At 44.3% G+C, this 21,985-nt stretch overlaps 2 protein-coding genes across 3 annotated transcripts in view; both read right to left on the bottom strand.

Moving 5' to 3' along the window:
* Positions 1-340: 340 nt before the first annotated feature.
* On the bottom strand, positions 341-1,467 carry GPX1 (glutathione peroxidase 1). The gene is made up of 2 exons (XM_025916608.2): positions 1,135-1,467; positions 341-898 (listed from the first exon to the last, which is right to left on the bottom strand). The coding sequence occupies exons 1-2, from the start codon at positions 1,393-1,395 to the stop codon at positions 539-541; spliced, it is 621 nt and encodes a 206-aa protein (XP_025772393.1). The 5' UTR covers positions 1,396-1,467; the 3' UTR covers positions 341-538.
* Positions 1,468-2,461: 994 nt separating this feature from the next.
* RHOA (ras homolog family member A) overlaps positions 2,462-21,985 on the bottom strand; it is a 61,157-nt gene continuing 41,633 nt past the window's right edge. For both annotated transcript variants that reach the window (XM_086698218.1, XM_086698219.1), the window contains 4 exons: positions 15,004-15,160; positions 11,348-11,468; positions 4,660-4,790; positions 2,462-3,727 (listed from right to left, as the gene is read on the bottom strand). In XM_086698218.1, coding sequence (XP_086554344.1) covers positions 3,554-3,727; positions 4,660-4,790; positions 11,348-11,468; positions 15,004-15,159 — 582 coding nt within the window. In that variant the 5' untranslated portion in view covers position 15,160 and the 3' untranslated portion in view covers positions 2,462-3,553. The remainder of the gene's footprint in view (positions 3,728-4,659; positions 4,791-11,347; positions 11,469-15,003; positions 15,161-21,985) is intronic.

The raw sequence follows: 21,985 nt of genomic DNA, 5'->3' as shown, positions 1-21,985 counted from the left end.
TACAACTGTGTAAAATGGGTGGGCCTGACACTTGAGAGAGGCCACAAATTCTGAATGTGAGTGTGAATCCAGTGTTATTTTTTTGCAAATGTCATTTCATGCCTAGCAAATACTTACAAGAAGAGGCCCTACTGAATATCCTGGCAGAGGGAAAAACACTGGGACAGGAGTCAGGCTTCCTACACAGGGAAGAGTGGATTCCACACACTGCAAATAAAAGCATAGGAAATTCAGGCTTGGCTAAAACAAACGCCAAAGGAGTGAAGGCTTAAGCTCACAGCCCTATGACAATGAGATTACTAGGGAAGGTGTCCCCAACTAACAAAGGACATACACTCAGTTCTGCTCATATCTAACACTTTATTAGTGAAAAGCCTTGGTTTGGGGAGGGAGTGCTGGGATGGATAAGCGCCCAACTCAGGGGATTCTTCTGGAAATCAGGCGTTCCTCTATGCAAATTTCGAGGAAACGCCGTCATGGATGAAATCCCCAGAGGGCAGTGCTGTGGCTGCCAAGCAGCAGGGATAGGAAGGTTGCCCTAGGCACAGCTGGGCCCCTGGGACAGCAGGGCTTCGATGTCAGGCTCAATGTCGATGGTTGGAAAGCGGCGGCTGTACCTGCGCACAGGCACACCATCTGGGCCCACCAGGAACTTCTCAAAGTTCCAGGCGACGTCGTTGCGACACACTGGAGACCAGGTGATGAACTTCGGGTCGGTCATGAGCGCAGTGGCGTCGTCACTGGGGGCAGGCAGAACTTGGCGCAGGAAGGCGAAGAGGGGGTGCGCCTGCGCGCCATTTACCTCGCACTTCTCAAAAAGCGTGAAGTTGGGCTCGAACCCGCCGCCAGGTCGGACGTACTTAAGGGAATTCAGGATCTCTTCGTTTTTAGCGTTCTCCTGCGTGAGGGAAGAGCAGCTAGAACCCGGGGCCGCGAGGGGAGGGGAAACGTTCGGACCACAAACCAGAAGTTCCTCGGTGAGTTACAATCCCTAGGCGGATCTGAAACCCAGACGGGACAAAAGCAAGTGGCCCGCCTCTCTGCTGCCAGGGCCTGCGGCTGTGCGGCCCGCGCACCCGCTGGTGCTCCCAGCCCGGGTTGCACGCCCACCCCGCTCTGCCCCGCGCGGCGCACCTGATGCCCGAACTGGTTGCATGGGAAGCCGAGCACGACCAGGCCCCGGGGCCCGAGGCGCCGCTGCAGCTCGTTCATCTGGGTGTAGTCCCGGACCGTTGTGCCTCAGAGCGACGCCACATTCTCGATGAGCAGCACCTTGCCCCGCAGGGAACCCAGGCTCATGGGCTCCCCGCCGGCCAACGGGCGTGCAGAGAAGGAATACACGGAGCGCGGGGCCGCTGCGGCGAGGGCGGCGGCCGCGAGCGGAGCAGCGCACATGGCGGACTGTGGGACAAGAGTGCAGTGCACAATAGTGCCGAGCTTCGGCTTGGGACAGTGCTGACTGTGGGGTCACGTGGCGAAGGCACTTTTCCGGCAGCTCCTCCACCCTCGGCCCCGCCTCATCCGGCCTCCTCCCTCTCCAGCCGGGCGGGAGGGTGCGGCCAGGCCGGATGCGGGCACCGCCCAGGCAGTGCGGAGCCCCAGGCAGGCTAGGTCAAGTCTAAGCGACGCTGCGGCATTCGCGCGAGTTACCCCGCCCAGGGCTCGCGTCCAAGAGAACTCCGATTATTTCTCAAAGGCTTTTAGTAAAGGGTTAGGGCAGAGCCCAAGGGGACTGGCCAGCAACAGCAGTGAGTGCCGCGTCTTGCAGTCTGTGCCCTATTGTCTCCAGGCGCACAGAGCAAGTTGTAACTTGCGGTGTTGGTGCAGTTGGCAGTGGCTGCCAAGGTAAGTTCTCTCTGCAGTGAGGCGCTGTGGCTCTAATAAGGTCAAGCTGGAGGAAAGTGGTCAACGCCCGGGACTCGCTCAGGCTCCGGCTCCAAATTCCAGCTGTAACTCATTTCCCTGCTTTCTGGGGCTGCCTGGAGCATATTCTTGTCCACACCTCCAGTGTGACACTTCCCTTAACACTGGTTTTCCCAAGGAGTCACTTAGGCCCAGCACCAGCCTTCTGGAGTGGACCCAATCGACTTCAGGCCATCCTCCATACCTAATCACCTTAACCCCAGACTCAGGCCTATAAGTATTAGACACTGAAAATGGGCAGGAAGTGAAAAATGTCACACTCCTAAGATTTGTCCAGAGGAGTGACTGCTTGGAGTGCCCCTCACTCTCCTCAATACACTACATTCCCCACACTAAGCCACTTACGAACTTGAATATGACACAAAATAATTGTTTCCACCTTCTTAGGAGGAGCCAGGTTAGTGCCAGATAGGGGGTAGGGTGGGGGTGGGGGGGCAAACGTAGCATATTTCACAGTCTGAAGGAACCTTCCAAGGACAGCTAGGCTGGGTATATCCTCCCACTCCCAGCCCTGGAGAGAGCAACACAAACACGAGGATACAGGAAGTTTAGAAAACTGCCTTTATTCTATTAGTAGTTGGAAAAATTAACTGGTACAGAAAAAAAGTTTAGTCAGCTGGAGAGAAGTGAGAAACCAAGTGCCGCCTAAGAGAACTGGCGGCTCCTCTGGGAGGGAACCTGGATACAGTGAGGAAAGGGAGCCTGTGAACTAGAGCCAGAGCCTGCAGTCCAGGTGAGACAGGCTATGCCACCTTCTGAAGTGTCTAAATGCCTCAGGCATGAAACCAAATTCCTATTTCTTTAGCCCAGCTCTTGGGAGGGGGTACTAGGATATGTGGGGCCGAAAACAGGTGATATGGCCATCTTTTATCAGAGAAACTGACAAAACGGGAATTTTAAAAATGAATTTTCCATCTGACTTTATTTTCAAATACACTTTCTTTTTTAAAAAACCAATACACTTTCTGCAGGGATGACAAATATCAGTATTAGGAAATCCAATTATACAAAAAATACTACATCTAGTCTGGGGTAGATATATTTATTTTTTGGTAACATACATTAAGTGGCACTAATTACACAGTAACTATAAGGTAACTAACATGAAACCACGGAACTGTAACTCTGCCACAGCTGCATGGACTTCGACCCTTCTGGATGAGTACATTTTCAAAAAAATTGGATGCCCATCACAGAGTTATGCCAATATAATCTGTTAAGGAGTAAAGCTCTGAAGTAGTGACTCACCAGAGTACCTTGCAGCTGACAGATGACAGGCAGGACATGTTAGTTATAAAGTAGTTACAGCCTAATTCACAAAAGTTACCAACTGTTTCTCTTTCTAGAAAGAAGCAAGAAGTTAAGAAATTCCTTGAATTAGCGCCTGGTGTGTCAGGTGGGAGTGCAGAGGAGGGCTGTTAAAGAGCGGTGTCAGAAGGACCCCGGTGGTCAGGTGGGTTGGACATCATTAATAATCATGGTTGGCTTCTAAATACTGGTAGCAAGATGACTTCTGATTTGTAATCTTAGGTAAATTATAGATAAATGAAAAAGGCCAGTAATCATACACTAAGATTAATAAACAGCACTTCAAAATTAACCGCATGAGGGCTGTGCTTGCAGCAGGGTTTCACAAGACAAGGCACCCAGATTTTTTCTTCCCACGTCTGGCTTGCAGAGCGGCTCTTGTGGCCATTTCAAAAACCTCCCTCACTCCATCTTTGGTCTTTGCTGAACACTCCATGTACCCAAAAGCACCAATCCTGTTTGCCATATCTCTGCCTTCTTCTGGTTTCACCGGCTCCTAAGCAAAGAGAAAAGAGCAGTTTCAGTTAAGCGTCACATATATGAAGTGTAGAGTACTCAAATTCAGCTTTAAAGGCTTCTTTTAAAAGCTGCCAGTAATAATTATGATAATAAAAAAATAAAAAATAAGTGCTGCCAAACCCAGATTTGAATTCTGTCTTATGAAACTCATATGCAGTGACCCTCCCCAGCTCTAATATAAAATCCCTATTAAACAAGCTCTTCTCTGAGAAGTTGAGAGAAAGGAGGGAGAGGCCTGAGAAGTCCTGCAGGGTTAAGCAGGGAATCAAGGGAAAAATTATTCAAGCTATTGATCCAGAGTAAGCACTGGGGTTCCTGTAGTTAGCTTCACAGAGGACTGAATGCCCAAGGAAGTAAACAGATCCTGACCTTGACAGACAGAGAAACCTCAGTGGGAAAACCTAAAGATCTCAAGGCTCTTGTCCTGCATGGTGGAAGCCCTGCCACTGGGCCACCTGGCTTCTCAGAAGCCAAGATGTCAACTCCATCATCAATTTTATAAAGGCATCAGGGCTCTGTCTGGACTCCCTGTCCTCAGGATTTCCGAACCCTTTGGTTGCCACCAATTTAATCTTTGGCCTCACATATACCAAGGTAATAACTGGAGAGGGAAATCAAGAGTCTGATAGAGTTCTTGCATTTGGAGCATTGACTACTGCTGATGGTCCCTTCTCAGGCAGGCAATCCTTGGAGGCACAGCGCTATCCCACAGGAGAGGTTCCCATCTCATATGAGTAGGGAGTCTTAGGGACCCTCTGTGCAGGCCCCAGTGAATGAGGGACAGATGGAGAAAGATAGACTTCTGGGACCCTCTTTGAAACAGCCTGGCTATTTCTACTGGGCCTCCTGAACATCCAACCTTGGGTTCAAGAATGCTATAGGAAAACAGAGCCCTGCCCCAGATCATGCCTGCTTCATCTTGGCCAGCTCCCGCCTTGTGTGCTCATCATTCCGAAGATCCTTCTTGTTTCCAACCAGAATGATGGGCACATTGGGACAGAAGTGCTTGACTTCCGGAGTCCATTTTTCTGGGATGTTTTCTGAAAGAAGCAAAATACATACAAGATACAAGTAATCCTATCTTGAAGAATCTCCAAGAGCCCCTAGCTAAACTGCAAAGAAACTATTTAAAAAGCATGCTGGATATTTAATGGAATCTCACTAGTTTCAAAACCACAGTAAAAGGCAAAATCCAACCCCCTTCCCTTAGGCACAGAATCATCAGCTTTTTCTCAGTTCCCACTGAAGAGCTCACCTCCTGTGGAAGTGGGACCCAGTTAAAGTCTCTGGAGGAGGAAAGGTTCCAGAACACAGGGTGGCTCCACAATGATACAACCTGACTGAAGGAGGGAAGCTATCCATGGACCATCTCTGTCACTGCTGGCTAGTAACTCTGACCACATCTTACAGAAAAGGTCTCCATTCTACGGTTGCAGCTGGCCCAGCCAGGGTCTACATGTTCTCTCTACACCTAGCTTATGGACCTTTAGTATGACCCCCATCGTGTAGGTTATTGGTATTTCAAATGGCTCAAGAATGACTTCTGAAAATGAGTGATAACCAGCTGTAGCTTCTTGTCAATACTCTACTAATTTAGAAAGGTTGGACATACATCATGGAGTGTGAGTGGCCTGGGTTCAACCTCCCATAACCACTGCCTTGGGCATCTCAGTGTCAGGCATGATTTTATAAAAGGGGGATAACAGGGGCGCCTGGGTGGCGCAGTCGGTTAAGCGTCCGACTTCAGCCAGGTCACGATCTCACGGTCTGGGAGTTCGAGCCCCGCGTCAGGCTCTGGGCTGATGGCTCAGAGCCTGGAGCCTGTTTCCGATTCTGTGTCTCCCTCTCTCTCTGCCCCTCCCCCGTTCATGCTGTCTCTCTCTGTCCCAAAAATAAATAAACGTTGAAAAAAAAAATTAAAAAAAAAAAAAGGAGGGATAACAGTAATACCTACCTTACATAGGATTATTCTGAGTCCACACAAAGTGCTTAGTATGACAATCATTTAAATGGTCTGCTTGTAATTTGAGTCTATATTTTAGAAGTAAACTGTTTGCTCCATGACTTCAAGACAAATTACCAAAAAGACAAGAGTTACTTAGAATACAGAAAGATGCTCTGTCTTCTGGCTGAAAGACCAAATCAGGTAAAGAAACTACATGAGGGAGGTCAGGAAACTCCTGTAATTCAATGCTCCACTCGTCAGCACACAAGATTGACACTTGAATGCTTCCTTCTTCCTTTGTTATAGCAGCCACAGAGTTGACTGTATCACTAATGTTGTAACTTGATACTCAAAGCTTTATTCTGAAACAAAGAGTTTCTCAAAGAAATGCAGTGTTTCAGTCCTCAGAACAATAAAGAGTAAAGGGCCAGCACATCTAACAACAAAGCCAAACAGCCTCAGCCGCAAACTCTGCTCTCACCCGTGCACCTGTGGTCAGTTTTCAGTTCAGCTACAACAGTGATCACTTTTTAAAAAAATTTGTTTGCCGTTTATTCAGTTTTGAGAGAGAGAGAGACAGACAGAGCATGAGCGGGGCAGGGGCAGAGAGAGAGGGAGAACACAGAATCCAAAGCAGGCTCCAGACTCTGAGCTGTCAGCACAGAGCCTGATGCGGGGCCTGGGCTCACAAACCATGAGATCATGACCTGAGCTGAAGGTGGACGCTTAACCAACTGAGCCACCCAGGTGCCCCAACAGTGATCACTTTAAAAGGTAAGTGAGACATCACTCCCTTGTTCAAACCTTCCAAGAGCTCCAATCTCATGAGGAAAAAGGAAAGGTCCACACCATTAACCACATTGCTCTACAACCCTCACTGCCACCCCTGCTGCTACACTGGATTCCTTCCCTCCTCTTCTTGCCTCAGTGACTTTGCACCTGCTGTTCTCTCTACCTGGAAGGCTGTTTTGTTGGATATCTGTATTGGCTTCCCTCAGTTAATTTAGGTGTCTCTCAGAAGTCACCTTTTTAGTTGGGTTGCTGACCATCCATCCCATGGTCATCCTCTGAAACAGAATATTACCATGGACCACTCCATACCACCTCCACGAATGTTATTTTTCCTTTTTTTTAAAAAAAAATTTTGGGGGCGCCTGGGTGGCGCAGTCGGTTGGGCGTCCGACTTCAGCCAGGTCACGATCTCGCGGTCCCTGAGTTCGAGCCCCGCGTCAGGCTCTGGGCTGATGGCTCAGAGCCTGGAGCCTGTTTCCGATTCTGTGTCTCCCTCTCTCTCTGCCCCTCCCCCGTTCATGCTCTGTCTCTCTCTGTCCCAAAAATAAATAAAAACGTTGAAAAAAAATTTAAAAAAAAAAAAAAAAAAAAAAAAAATTTTGGGGGCACCTGGGTGGCTCAGTTGGTTAAATGTCCAACTTCAGCTCAGGTCATGATCTCACGGTCCGTTGAGTTCGAGCCCTGCGTCGGGCTCTGTGCTGACAGATCAGAGCCTAGAGCCTGCTTCAGATTCTGTGTCTCCCTCTCTCTCTGACCCTCTCCTGTTCATGCTCTGTCTCTGTCTCAAAAATAAATAAACATTAAAAAAAAAAATTTAAAAAAATTTTTAATGTTTATTTATTTTTGAGACAGAGAGAGACAGAGCATGAGCAGGGGAGAGGTAGAGAGAGAGAGGGGGACACAGAATCCGAAGCAGGCTCCAGGCTCTGAGCTGTCAGCACAGAGCCCGATGCAGGGCTTGAACTCACGAGCCATGAGATCATGACCTGAGCTGAAGTCAGCTGCCTAACCAACTGAGCCACCCAGGCACCCCTCCATGAAAGTTATTTGTGAAATTTCTTGCTATCAGATTTACCATTAAGTTTTCTGGGTTTACAGTTGTTTTTGCTTTTGTCTCCCTTAATCTAGAAGAAGTTTCTTCTACAAATAGGTGGTCAATAATATTTGGTGAATATATGAAATTATTACTCCAGGGGCACCAGGGTGGCTCAGCTAGTTGAGCGTCGACTCTTGATTTCAGCCTAGGTCATGATCTCATGGTTCGTGGGTTCGAGCCCCACGTTGGACTGTGTGACACAGCAGATCCAGCTTGGGATTCCTTCTCTCTGCTCCTCCCCTGCTCATGCTCTCTCTCTCAAAATAAATAATAGACATAAAAAAGAGGGGGGTGCTTGGGTGGCTCAGTTATTAAGTATCTGACTTTGGTTCAGGTCATGATCTCACAGTTCGTGAGTTCGAGTTCCACATCAGGTGAGCATGAGCCCTGCTTCAGGTAAAAACAGGAGCCCTGGGTGAGTCCCGCTTCTCTCTCTCTCTGCCCCTCATGGGATTCTCTCTTTTTCTCTCTGCCCCTCACTCACTTGCACCTTCTCTCTCTCTTAAACAAAACAAAACAAAAAGAGAAATTATTACTCCAATGGTCTCCCTACCCCTGGAACTCAAGAAACATAAATTAAAATTAAAATGAATTGCCTCTGTCTTACCTTTGCCGCTTTTCATAAATAAAGAGAACGAATTCTTATCATCAACAGAGATTGGCAAATAAAATCTTGTCTGGAGTCTTTTTTAATTTTTTAATTTTATTCATTTTTGAGAGAAAGCGCATGAGCAGGGGAAGGGCAGAGAAAGAGGGACTTGAATCCATAAACCGTGAGATCATGACCTGAGCCAAGGTCAGATGTTTAACCAACTAAGCCATCCAGGTGCCCCTGGAGTCTATTTTTATAAGTAAAGTTTTACTGGAATACAGCCAAGTTCATTCATTTATATATTTTCTATATACATTTTCTATATATATTTTCTATGGCTGCTATATTTTCTATGGCTGCTTTTATGATACAACAACAGAGTTGAATAGTTGCAACAGAAAACATATGGCCAAGATTAAGTTTTTACTATTTGGTCTTTTACAAGTTTGCTACCCCAGCTCTCAACTAGAATACAGACTAGAGACCAATTGCCAGTCATGATCTGGCATGGTCATAGACAGCAGAGGCTCTAAAAAGTAAATTATCATAGTACTGGCTGGCAGCAGGGCTGAAACTCTCACACCGAAATTCTGATTCCTGATCCAACTTGCCATCCTACATCTAGATGCAGGCCATGGTCTAACATCCAATCAAATAAATCAAGTCCAGCATTAGGTTGACATTAGCTTTTCATTTTCTCGATCCAGACTTTTTTTTCTTAAAAAAACATTTTTTTAAATGTGTATTTATTTTTGAGACAATGCGAGAAACAGAGTGCAAGCAGTGGAGGGGCAGACAGAGGGAGACACAGAATCTGAAGTGGGCTCCAGGCTCTAAGCTGTCAGCCCAGAGCCCGATGCGGGGCTCAAACTCATGAACCGTGAGATCATGACCTGAACCAAAGTCGGACGCTTAACTGACTGAGACACTCAGGTGCCCCAAACTTTTTTTTTTCTAATTAAGTAATCTCTATGCCCAATGTGGGGATCAAACTCACAACCCCAACATCAAAAGTCACAGGGTCTACAGACTGAGTCAGCCAGGCATCCCTTGATCCAGGCTTTTGTGTTCCCTTAACACATTTTACTTAGGCAAACTACTGGTGGGATTCTCCCCTACACCCAAGCCAAAACAAATTTTTAAAGGGCTTTGGCAGGGGCACCTGGGTGGCTCAGTCGGTTAAGCGGCCGACTTCGGCTCAGGTCATGATCTCGAGGTCCGTGAGTTCGAGCCCCGCGTTGGGCTCTGTGCTGACAGCTCAGAGCCTGGAGCCTGTTTCAGATTCTGTGTCTCCCTTTCTCTGACCCTCCCCTGTTCATGCTCTGTCTCTCCCTGTCTCAAAAATAAATAAAAACAGTTAAAAAAAAATAATAATAAATAAAATAAAATAAAAGGGCTTTGGCAAAATGAAGCTAGTTCAGTCATCTGAGCCAAAGTCAGAAGCTTAATGACTGAGCCACCCAGGCGCCCTTTATTTTTTGTTTTTTTTTTTTAAAGGAGCTCTACCTACCTACCACACTCCTGCAGTGACTTCCAGGGAAGGCAGAGTATCTATCCTCCAACATCAGACCCTCTCCCCAGGTGTGTCTGTACTTCAGAGATCCATCTCTCTGTCTCTTTACTTTCTACCTCTGCTCTCCTCCCCAGAGCCTACCCTCTGGGGAGAAGGGCCAGTAGGAAATAAGTCATGGCCAGTAAACAGACAGAGGTCAAAAGCTGAAGAACCTCCTTTGAGACAGGAGACAGGTTCTTTAAAAAGTGAGACTGGGGGCGCCTGGGTGGCGCAGTCGGTTAAGCGTCCGACTTCAGCCAGGTCACGATCTCGCGGTCCGTGAGTTCGAGCCCCGCGTCGGGCTCTGGGCTGATGGCTCAGAGCCTGGAGCCTGTTTCCGATTCTGTGTCTCCCTCTCTCTCTGCCCCTCCCCCGTTCATGCTCTGTCTCTCTCTGTCCCAAAAATAAATAAACGTTGAAAAAAAAAATTTTTTTTTTAATTAAAAAAAAAAAAAAAAAAAAGTGAGACTGAAGAGTAACTTTCTGCTCTGAAGGTGTTTTTGTCCCTAGAGGACTATACCTTGGATGATGAGCTACAGGGCACACATTCATCTTCATTCCTATAGGACTTAGACAAAGTCCATGATGTGTATATGAGGGGAGGGTTTCACATGGCTCTATTTTTCTGTGGTCTAAAGCTCTGCCCCACCCTCTAGGGCCTTCCAACGGCCCCCCCCAAAGGAAGCCAGATTTGTTTGAAAAACCAAAACTAAAACAACTATTGAAAATGACCAAAGTGAACCAATGGCAGAGAGTACTTGCTCTGTTTCAGTCCTAGGAGATACTGCCCAGAGGCTCAATCTCAGGTTGACTCCTTGGGATGCATAACTTTGATCAAGTGGTTCAAAATCTTGGAGGGACCCAGTATATTGTCATTAAAATGAGTACATCCATGACAAAAAAAAAAAAAAGTCACATAACCCTAACTGGTCAGCACAAGCCCACACCACCAACAGGCTCTCCAAGGTTGTTTGTTAATGACAATATTCTTGGCCCACATGCTACTCTGTCGATATAGAGCACTGCATTATCAAGAGAGATATTTTGTCGTCTTCAAGTAAGTACAAACTGAAAGTAAGTTCTGTTTCAGGCCTTGGTGCCTTGTTTAGAAGAGTGTGAGGTCAGTGTTATTCAGTCTTTTTCTGAAGGAAAGTAGCTACTGAGACAAGTCACCAACTGAGCTAGTGGAAAAGTGAAGTTCAAGTCTCTCTTTATTAGCTAAGACACTTTAGAAAAGAGCTAAAATGGAGCTTTGAAAACACTACTAGGAAAGAGAAAATCAGAAGATATTAGAAGGCAACAAGCTCAATATGAAGTATTGAAAAAAGGTGTGGGCACCCACAAAAACTTCCCCAAATCTTAGTCTAAAAGATGGGTTTATATTTGGAACCCAGCTACTTTTACAAGGTAGACACATGGCAGCTATTGGAGAACTAGGCTGAAAAGCCACCCAGGCCCAGGCTGTATAGTCCCAAGGCTCTAGGATTCTGGCCACTGATGATTCCTTCTATGAAGATCACGTTTGCTTTTCAACCACTTGATGCCCAGAAAGGACGTGAGAAACCAGGTGCTGGCCAGGCACACAGGCAGTGACAAACATCAGGCTGCATGGCTACTCACCTAAACTATCAGGGCTGTCAATGGAGAAACACATCAGTATAACATCAGTGTCCGGATAGGAGAGAGGCCTCAAGCGATCATAATCTTCCTGCCCAGCTGTATCCCACAAAGCCAACTCTACCTGTGATAAGAAAAATAGAGTGCAAGGTTAATCCTACCCATTTTCAGAAGTGGTACTTACCAAAGTACATTCAAATGGCAAACTATCCCAAATAGTAAAACATAAGAATGTTCACTTTTATTAAGCATCAAGCCTGAGGTGGAGGGTATGATTAAATTGTTTCAGGTTGAGGGGCATCTGAGTGGCTTAGTCAGTTGAATGTCCAACTCCTGGTTTTGGCTCAGGTCATGATCTCACAGTTTGTGAGTTTGAGCCTGGCGTCAGGCTCCGTGCTGATGGCACAGAGCTGGCTTGGGATTTTGCCTCCTTCTCTCTGTGTCCCTCCCCCGCTTGTACACGCAAAACAAACATTTAAATAATAATAATAGTAATATAATAGTAGTAGTAGTTTTAGGCTGAAATTTCTCAAGATACTATACTTACATAATTCAAAATGTGAAGTCAAAAATAACTTTGTGAGAAGTACAGTATTTAATTATAAACAACATTCTACATAGAAAAGCAGATGAACAAGAAGGGAAATCAAACTAAATAATATTCCACCAGGTGTATACGGCAAGACAGGGAAACACCAGACCTGAGTAACTTTTGCTAATACATTCTAACTCAACCACTTCCTTGTTTTGTCTCCTCATTCTGCTCAAATGTGGAAACACGGAGAGAAGACTGTATTTGAGTTGATGGGTAAGAAAAGACACCATGCTGTTAGGCAAGGTCTGAGCGGACAGGAAAGGTCTCTGGCTGTGCGTTTTCTCCTCAAAAAATGTTTGAATGAAAGCATCACTAAGGTAGCAGAGTACTCCTTTCGCACTTGGGAACCTGCACACCTTCACGTGATAGGAGGGCAAACTGATGATTGGGCTCTGGACATAGGTCCCTTTCCATGTTGTCCAGCACTGCAGGCAGCCCTGTGATTTCCCACAAGCAGAGTGGGATTTTAATATCTTCTGCTCAGGGACACGTTGGGGCCCAAGGAGCTCTCCCTCTAATATGTGGAATACTCTTTTTCTCCTAGAACCTTCACAGTCTGTATTTAAAAAATTTTTAATGTTTATTTTCTGTTTGAGAGACAAAGAAAGAGAGAGAGAGAGAGTGCAGGGGAGGGGCAGAGAGAGAGGAAGACAGAGGATCTGAAGTGGGCTCCACACTGAAAGCAGCCCGATGCAGGGCCCTAACTCATGAACCACGAGATCATGACCCAAGCCAAAGTCAGAGTCTTAACCGACTGAGCCACCCAGAAGTCCCACTCTGCCTGTATTTCAGAACTTCTACATATCATTCTTTCCTTAAAGTTGATGGCTAATTATCTCTTCCACCCTCAACCTTTGCCCTAGGATGCATCACTCACAACCTCCACTAGGCCCATTGCACTTGTCATGTACATACACCATTAGTTGGGTATGTGTATTTACTTATTAAAAAATTTTTCTCATTTATCTTTTATTAGAGAGCGCAAGCGCGTGCACATGCAGAGGGAAAGAGAGGGAATCCCAAGCAGGCTCCATGCTTAGTGCAGAGCTCGATGTGGGGCTTGATTCCACAACCCTGGCATCATGCATGACCTGAGTTGAAACCAAGAATAACACATTCAACCAAATGAGCCATGCAGGTACCTCTGGTATGTATATTTATAATATATTGATATCAATATCAATCAATATTGATTATCAATATAATCTTTGTGATAATATATCTATTATCACAATAGACCTGCCCTCAGAATGGTACAGCTCATTCACTCTCTGCCAAATCACACTACCTTGACCCCTCCATGCCTCATGTGTATTTAGTCAGATACATCCAACCATGACTGTCTCCTGATAAACGGTTCAGGTGTTGGACCTTGTCTCTTATCAGAATGGGCCTTTCCGTCTTTGGTATGTCTGTTCCTGGAACCACAATCACCTAGAATCTTGGATGGTTTCCTAGGTTCTATTACTGTATACTCTTACATGAACATTCCTAGGTAGCACCCTCTCCCAACTTGGAGGTTACCGAGTTGCTATCAAGCACTTTTATTTTGGGGACCCAAGAATTCTGAGCAGCTGGCTTAATGTGCCGCAAACTGTTGGCAAAGAGCCCTTTGTTCTAGTTTTCTTTTCAGGTGACCTATCTGCGGTGGGAATTTCATTCCTTTTCAAAAGATGCACAGAGAGCTGTGTAAGAAATTATTCTGACAATGAAAGGAAGAAGATTTAAAAAACAAAACAGGGGCGCCTGGGTGGCGCAGTCGGTTAAGCGTCCGACTTCAGCCAGGTCACGATCTCGCGGTCCGTGAGTTCGAGCCCCGCATCGGGCTCTGGGCTGATGGCTCAGAGCCTGGAGCCTGTTTCCGATTCTGTGTCTCCCTCTCTCTCTGCCCCTCCCCCGTTCATGCTCTGTCTCTCTCTGTCCCCAAAATAAATAAACGTTGAAAAAAAAAATTAAAAAACAAAACAAAACAAAACAAAACAAAAAAACAAACCACAAACATATACTGAGGTGCCTGGCTCAGTCAGTTGAGCATCTGACTTCAGCTCAGATCATGATCTCATGGTCTGTGAGTTTGAACCCCATGTCAGGCTCCCCAATGACAGTGCAGATCCTGCCTGGGATCTTTTCTCTTTCTGCCACTCCCCTGCTTATGCTTTCTTTCTCTCCCTGTCTCTCAAAATAAATAAATAAACTTAAAAAAAAAATCTTAAAAAAAAAACCCCAAAAAACATATACTGTAATTCCAGAAGAGTTTTGCTTCAGTCTTGCCAGTGGACTTTCAAGATAGACCTGAAGAAACACTGTCCTCATTGCCAATGACAGGCAGTTGAAGCAACTGTAGCAGCCTATTTATGTTAAAGTGAAAAACATTTAAAAAAATTAAATGTGAGGGGGTGCCTGGGTGGCTCAGTTGGTTGAGTGTCCAACTTCAGCTTGGGTCATGATTTCGCGTCACGGTTTGTGGGTTCAAGCCCTGCATATGGCTCTGTGCTGACAGCTCGGAGCCTGGAGAGCCTGCTTCGGATTCTGTATCTCCCTCTCTGTCCCTCCCCTGCTCATACTCTGTCTCTCAAAAATAGATGAACATTTAAAAAAAATTTAAATGTGAGTATGTTGTTTAAATGTCATACTGCTGGTGGTAAAGATCAATACACCCCCCTTGAGACACAAAATAAGGACCTCTTGATGTAGTAATCTCATTCTTCAGCACTTAAGGAAATATTGACAGACTGGGAGGAAAAAAAAGTCCATCCATACAAAGAGGTTCATTTTAGCATTATCTGTCTGGCAACAAACTAAATTTCAAATATAAATAAAGCTGCGAGGACCACATATACTAAGGCTTTTCATCTAAAATACATATGAATTGAGCAAAGTCTAGATGATAGCAATTAAAAATGAATAAAGTTGGGCTAAGATGCCAGAACAGAATGAATTTCTCATTCAAACATGTTCGTTATTATATTGTATACTGAAGAGACAAAAAGGCCTAATTCTCTACAGGCTCTATGAATAGCCTAACAGGCAAAACAATACTAGTTGTTAAGGAAAGTGTACTCACCTGCTTTCCATCAACTTCAATATCTGCCACATAGTTCTCAAACACTGTGGGTACATACACCTCTGGGAACTGGTCCTTGCTGAAGACGATGAGCAAGCAAGTCTTGCCACAGGCTCCATCACCAACAATCACCAGTTTCTTCCGGATGGCAGCCATGCTGAAACAGGAGACAAAGGTGTTATCTAAAATGAACAAGAAGCTATTAATAGCCTCAGGCTATGACACACACTGTTCTGACCATAGGGAACAAGCCTCTATTGGCACACCCAAATACAAAATGTTAGTACCCCTTTCCACTTGACACCAAAAGGTCATACCAAAATCCCACAACTAAGGTTATACTTAACGGTAAAAAGACTGAAAGCTTTCCCCCCAAATCAGGAACAAGACAAGAATGGCCACTCTTGCCACTTCTATCCAACATGATACTGGAGATTCTATCCAGAGTAATTAAGCAAGAAAATGAAATAAAACATCCAGATTGGAAATGAATAAGTAATACTATCCTAATTTGCAGATGACATGATCTTATATATAGAAAATCCTAAGGAATCCATTAAATTATTAGAACAAATTCAGCAAGGTGGCAGGATACAGGATGAACATATAAAAATCAATTGTATTTCTATAACCTTGCAATGAACAAACTGAAAATGAAATTAAGACAATTTCACTTATAATAGCTTCAAAATGAATAGGGATAAATTTAACAAAAGTACTAAACATACTCTGAAAACTCTGAAACACTGTTGAGAGAAAGATCTAAATAAATGAAAAGACATTCGTGTTTCCAGATTGGAAGACAATACTGTTAAATGACAACATCCTCCAAATTATTCTACAGATTTAAGACAATCCTTATCAAAATACCAGTTGGCTTCTTTGCAGAAATCGACTAACTGAACAGAAAATTCACACAGAAATTCAATGGACCCAGAATGGCTAAAACAATAGTGAAAAAGAAGAACAAAGTTGCAAGACTCACACTTCCTGATTTCAAAACTTACTGCAAAGATACAGTAATCAAGATAGTGTTGCACTGTCATAAAGACAGACACTGTGATCAATTGAGAGTCCAGAAATAACCCCCCACATTTAGAGTCAAGTGTTTTTTTTTTTTAATGTTTATTCATTTTTGAGCGAGCGAGAGAGAGAGAGAGAGAGAGAGAGAGAGAGAGGAGAGAATGTGTGCAAGTGAGGGGGAGGGGCAAAGAGAGAGGGAGGCAGAGGATCAAAGCAGGCTTGGAGCTGATAGCAGAGAGCATGATGCAGAGCTCAAACTCAAACTGTGAGATCATGACCTGAGTCTGATGCTTAACCAGCTGAACCACCAAAGTGCCCCTAGGGTCAAAGTGATTTTCAACAAGGATGCCAAAACAATTTGATGGAGGAAAGACAGTCTTTAGAGGAAAAAGTCTATTTTCAACAGATAGTGTTGAGACAACTGAATAGATCCATACAAAAGAATAAAGTCAGAATGCTACACCTCAAATCATATACAAAAATCAACTCAAAATGGATAAGCCCAAATGTAAGAGTTAACACCATAAAATATTTAACTCCCTATCTCCCTTTTCTCCCTACTCACCCCTGACAACCACCATTCTACTTTCTGTCTCATGCTACCTCATTTGGAAGTGGAATCAGCACTATTTGTCCTTTTGTGACTGGCTTATTTTACCCAACATAATGTCTTCAAGGTTCATACATGTTGTATCATGTGTCAGAATTTACTTCCTTTTAAGGCTGAATAACATTCCATTGTATGTATATACTACAGTGCCCTTTGATCCATGGATAGATACCAGGTAGCTTCCAGCTCCTGGCCACTGTGATTGATCGATTGATGGTTTGTTTATTTTTTTTTTTTAATTTTTTTTCAACGTTTTTTATTTATTTTTGGGACAGAGAGAGACAGAGCATGAACGGGGGAGGGGCAGAGAGAGAGGGAGACACAGAATCAGAAACAGGCTCCAGGCTCCGAGCCATCAGCCCAGAGCCTGACGCGGGGCTCGAACTCACGGACCGCGAGATCGTGACCTGGCTGAAGTCGGACGCTTAACCGACTGCGCCACCCAGGCGCCCCATGGTGGTTTGTTTATTTTTGAGACAGAGTGCAACTGGGAGAAGGGCAGAGAGAGAGGGAGTCAGAGGATCCGAAGCAGGCTCTGCACTAACAGCAGTGAGCCTGATACGGGGCTCAAACTCATGAACTGTGAGATGATGACCTGAGCCGAAGTTAGATGCTCAACCGACTGAGCCACTGACTCTTGATTTCAGCTCAGGTCATGATCCTGGGATCTTGGGATGAAGCCCAGAGTCAGGCTCTGTGCTGAGTGTGGAGCCTGCTTAAGTCTCTCTCTTCTCTCTCTCTCTCTCTCTCTGACACACACACACACACACACACAAAGAATATATTCATCATTAGCAACCAACTTTTGTGCTTCAAGAGATACCATCAAGGGGTGCCTGGGTGGCTCTGTCAGTTTAATGGTCAGTCCTTGATCATCATCTCAGGGCATGATCTCATAGTTGGTGGGTTCGAGCCCACAAGCCCTGCTCATGCATGTGCACTCTCGCTTTCAAAATAAATAAACTTAAAAAAGACAGAAAGAAAACAAGAAGACATGGGGCACCTGGCTGGCTCAGTTGGTAAGGCATGTGCTGGCTCAGCTGGTAAGGCATGTGACTCTTTTTTTTTTGTAAGTTTATTTCAGAGAGTCAGGGGCTGGGGGCGGTGCACAGAGCCTGACATGGGGCTCAAACTCACAAACTGTGAGATCATGACCTGAACCAAAATCAAGAGTCAGCCGAAGTCAGATGCTTAACCCACTGAGCCACCCAGGTGCCCTGAGCACATGACTCTCTCTCTCTTTTTTTTTGTTTATTTATTTTTGAGAGAGAGAGAGACAGAGTGTGAGTGGGAGAGGGGCAGAAAGAGAGAGGGAGACACAGAATCTGAAGCAGGACTGAGCTGTCCGCACAGAGCCTGACATGGGGCTCAAACCCATGGACCACAAGATCACGTCCTGAGCTGAAGTCAGACGCTTAACTGACAGCCACCTAGGCGCCCCAGTGAGCACATGACTCTTGATCTCAGGGTCCTGAGTTCAAGCCCCACGTTGGGTGTAGGGCCTACTTTAAAATAAATAAATAAGTAAATAAAAATGAGAGGACAACCCACAGAATACTGGCAAATGTTTACAAATAACATATCTAATAAGGGACTTGTATCTAGAACACATAAAGAACCTTACAATACAACAGAACAGCAGCTTAGGTGGGTGGTCTGGCTCAGGGTGTTGATTTGGATCCAGAATATATAAAGAACTACAAACTTAATAACAAAAAAATCAAAGAATCCAGGGCGCCTGGGTGGCTCAGTTGGTTAAGCGTCTGACTTCGGCTCAGGTCATGATCTCATGATCCGTGAGTTCGAGCCCCGCGTCTGGCTCTGTGCTGACAGCTCAGAGCCTGGAGCCTGCTTCAGATTCTGTGTCTCCCTCTCTCTCTGACCCTCCCCCATTCATGCTCTGTCTCTGTCTCAAAAATAAATAAACATTAAAAAAAAAATCAAAGAATCCACTTTAAAAATGGGCAAGGGATCTGAATAGACATGACCCAGCAATTCCATTCCTAGACATACCATCGGAGAAAAACAAAAACGTATGTCCATACAAAAACTTGTGGACAAATGTTCGCAGCAGCATTGAAAATACTCATCATATTCAAAGAGTGGAAACAAACCAAACATCCAACAACTAATGAACAGATAAAATGTAGTATATATATCCAAACAATGGAATATTAGGCAGTAAAAAGAGAAAAGTACTAATACATGCTACAATATGGATGAAATCTGAAAACATTACATATGTGAAAGAAGGCGGCCACAAAGAACCACATATTAAATGACTCCCTTTATATAAAATGTCCAGAATAGGAAAATACAAAGTCAACTGGTGTCTGCTTAAGGAAGGGAGTTGGAAAAGAAAGGAAAGGAAATGATTACTAAGGGAATGGTGGGGTTTCTTTTTAGGATGATCAAATTGTTAGGAGATGGAGCACGTCTCTATGAATACACTATATACTATGAATATATGACACTGAATTGTATACTTTAAATGGTTGAATTGTAACATATACGGATTGTATTTTAATAAAGCTATTGTTACAAAACAAAACAAAACAAAACAAAACAACCTGCAAAATCCCTCCATTTGCCAGAGACGAATTGTCAGCCACTCAAATTCCCACCATTGCCTCTTAGAACAGCATTCTAATTTCCAGCTGGGTGCTTTGTTGCCTAGCTAAAAGACTACATTTCTTAGCTTCCCTTAATTAGATATGGCCATGTACAAAGTTCTAGCCCATGAGATGTAATCAGCAGTGCCTGTGGGATTTCCACGAAGTCTTTCCTAAAGTGAAGTCACATGCCCTTCTTCATCCCCTTCCTTCTTTCTGCTGCTTAAACCTGGAACCAGGAATGCTTTCTGAACAGCCATCCTGGAATGTGAGGATGTAGAAGTATGGATGAAGAACATGAATACCACGTTCTGGAGTTGGAGGCATAACAGGTAGAAAGAGCCTGGATCCCAGTTGTTCTTGGGAGTCACCATCTCAGCCCCAGACTGCCTACTTCTACACTTCTTTTCTGTGAAAAATAATTGTCTTGTTTAAAATGGTATTTTTCAGGGGCGCCTGGGTGGCTCAGTCGGTTAAGCGTCCGACTTCAGCTCAGGTCACGATCTCACGGTCCAGGAGTTCGAGCCCCGCATCGGGCTCTGGGCTGATGGCTCAGAGCCTGGAGCCTGTTTCCGATTCTGTGTCTCGCTCTCTCTGCCCCTCCCCTGTTCATGCTCTGTCTCTCTCTGTCTCAAAAATAAATAAACGTTAAAAAAAAAAATAAAAAAATAATAAAAAAAATAAAATGGTATTTTTCAGGTCTTTGTTACTTGTAGTCAAACTAATCCTCAACAATACAAACCCACAAAACCAGGTTGTCTAAAGCGAATGTTTCCCAAACTGGAGTGGATTCAACAACCCACTGGGATACATGAGGGAAACAAGAGAAACACATTTTCTAAGTCCAGAAAACATAAGAAATTTAGCTTTAAAATTTAAATCGCAGGGGTGCCTGGGTGGCTCAGTCATTTTGAGCATCCGAATTCGGCTCAGGTCATGATCTCACAGTTTGTGGGTTTGAGCCCCACATCGGGCTTCCTGCTGTCAGCGCAGAGCCTGCTTCAGATCCTCTGTCCCCCTCTCTCTGCCCCTCCCCTGCTCACACACACTCTGTCTCTCAAAAAATGAATACACATTAAAAAAAACTTTTTTAAATTTAAATTGCATAAACTCCTTAGGAGAAGATTCCATAATGGAAAGGGCTCACAGTGCTGCCATCACTGATTTGTGACATCATGGTATGCTTAACATACTGCAATGAATATGTGCCTGGCTAAGTATATACAAAGGCAATACAAAGTTTTAATCAAACCCATAAAATGACCTAGTGATTTTAAAGGATCTTTTTTTTTTTGTACACAAAAGCATTAGATAGAGGATAATACTAATAATGAAAGCATGACACTAAGCATATAGGTAAACAGGAAATGTGCTCAATATCATTCTTTAAGTAACAGGAGTATGCAGGGGCACCAGGTTCACTCAGTCAGTAGAGCATAAAACATGTGATTCTTTAAAAAAAAAAAAATTTTTTTAATGTTTATTTATTTTTGAGAGAGACAGAGACAGAGTGTGAACAGGGGAGGGGCAGAGAGAGGGAGACACAGAATCCGAAACAGGCTCCAGGCTCCGAGCTATCGGCCCAGGGCCTGACGCAGGGCTCAAACTCACAAGCCATGAGATCATGACCTGAGCCGAAGTCGGATGCTCAAACGACTGAGCCACCCAGGTGCCCCCAAAACATGTGATTCTTATCTCAGGTTCATAAATTCAAGCCCCACACTGGGCTTGGAGCTTAATTTAAAAAACAAACAATCGGAGCATGGAATCAAAACAGTTTTGTGTTGAGACCAGACTTTAAACTACAATCTGGCACTCTGACCACCCCATTCAGCTCCCTCTTTCCCTTTTTGCTTTGGATTCCTAATGGATATGGGACCTGCCTCAAGGTCCTATACTTGTTTCCCGTGTGTTTTGTCTTCCAACCAGACTGCAAATCATCTCAGAGCAAATAACCTATCTTACATTTCTTTGCGGCTTTATGTGGTTTGGTACTTTAGTGGGCATGTAGTAAGTATTAAATAGAAGAAAATAAAAAAATCAAAAAACATTTCTTTGAATGAGAAAGGAGATAGATTACCTCATTTTCAGAATCCAGGGCACAAACATTAATGGATTTCTCTCTTAAAAATTGTTCCTCTATGTTTAGTCTGACTGCAAACATCTTGATAGAATTCATATATCATTTTCTGTTTTTCTCATGCTCTCAAAATCACTTCATGATTTTATATACTCTATACATTTCTTCAGGCCTAGTTTGTATCGGTTTGTGCCCAAAGTCAAACAACCAGAGCCTCACAGGACACAAAATTCATCAGGAAATCCCTGGTTCAAAAAAAGGCTGCCAGCTTTGAATACATCCTTCCTAGAAGGCACTCAATTCTCAAGAAATAATCTCTCTCAATCTAATGTGGTTAAAGACACACAAAATGAAAATGCCAGGGAGAACCAAAAAGGCTCTGGAACTTTTTCCTTATGGAACATGTGGCCCAGGAGAAGTGTAAAACCAATCAGCCCCTACTGCTGAGGAAGACAGAAATTACAAGTGATTACGGGACAAAATGAAAATAAAAGCCTAGAATTACAAGATGATTTCTGGCAGTCTGGCCATTCAACCAAAGTTGTTGACAAGAAGTGAAAAGTACAAACATCAGGTTATTTCCTGAAATGACCCAGGAAAATTTACTCTAGTCTTTCCTTTAACTTTGCTATAATCTAGCATCTTTTTCAAGTACAT

Source organism: Puma concolor, chromosome A2 (genome assembly GCF_028749965.1).
Source record: "Puma concolor isolate L17-30 chromosome A2, mPumCon1.1.hap2, whole genome shotgun sequence".
Lineage (NCBI taxonomy): Eukaryota > Metazoa > Chordata > Mammalia > Carnivora > Felidae > Puma > Puma concolor.
Note: the sequence above shows the minus strand (reverse complement) of the source record. Positions and strands in the feature narration are given on the sequence as shown.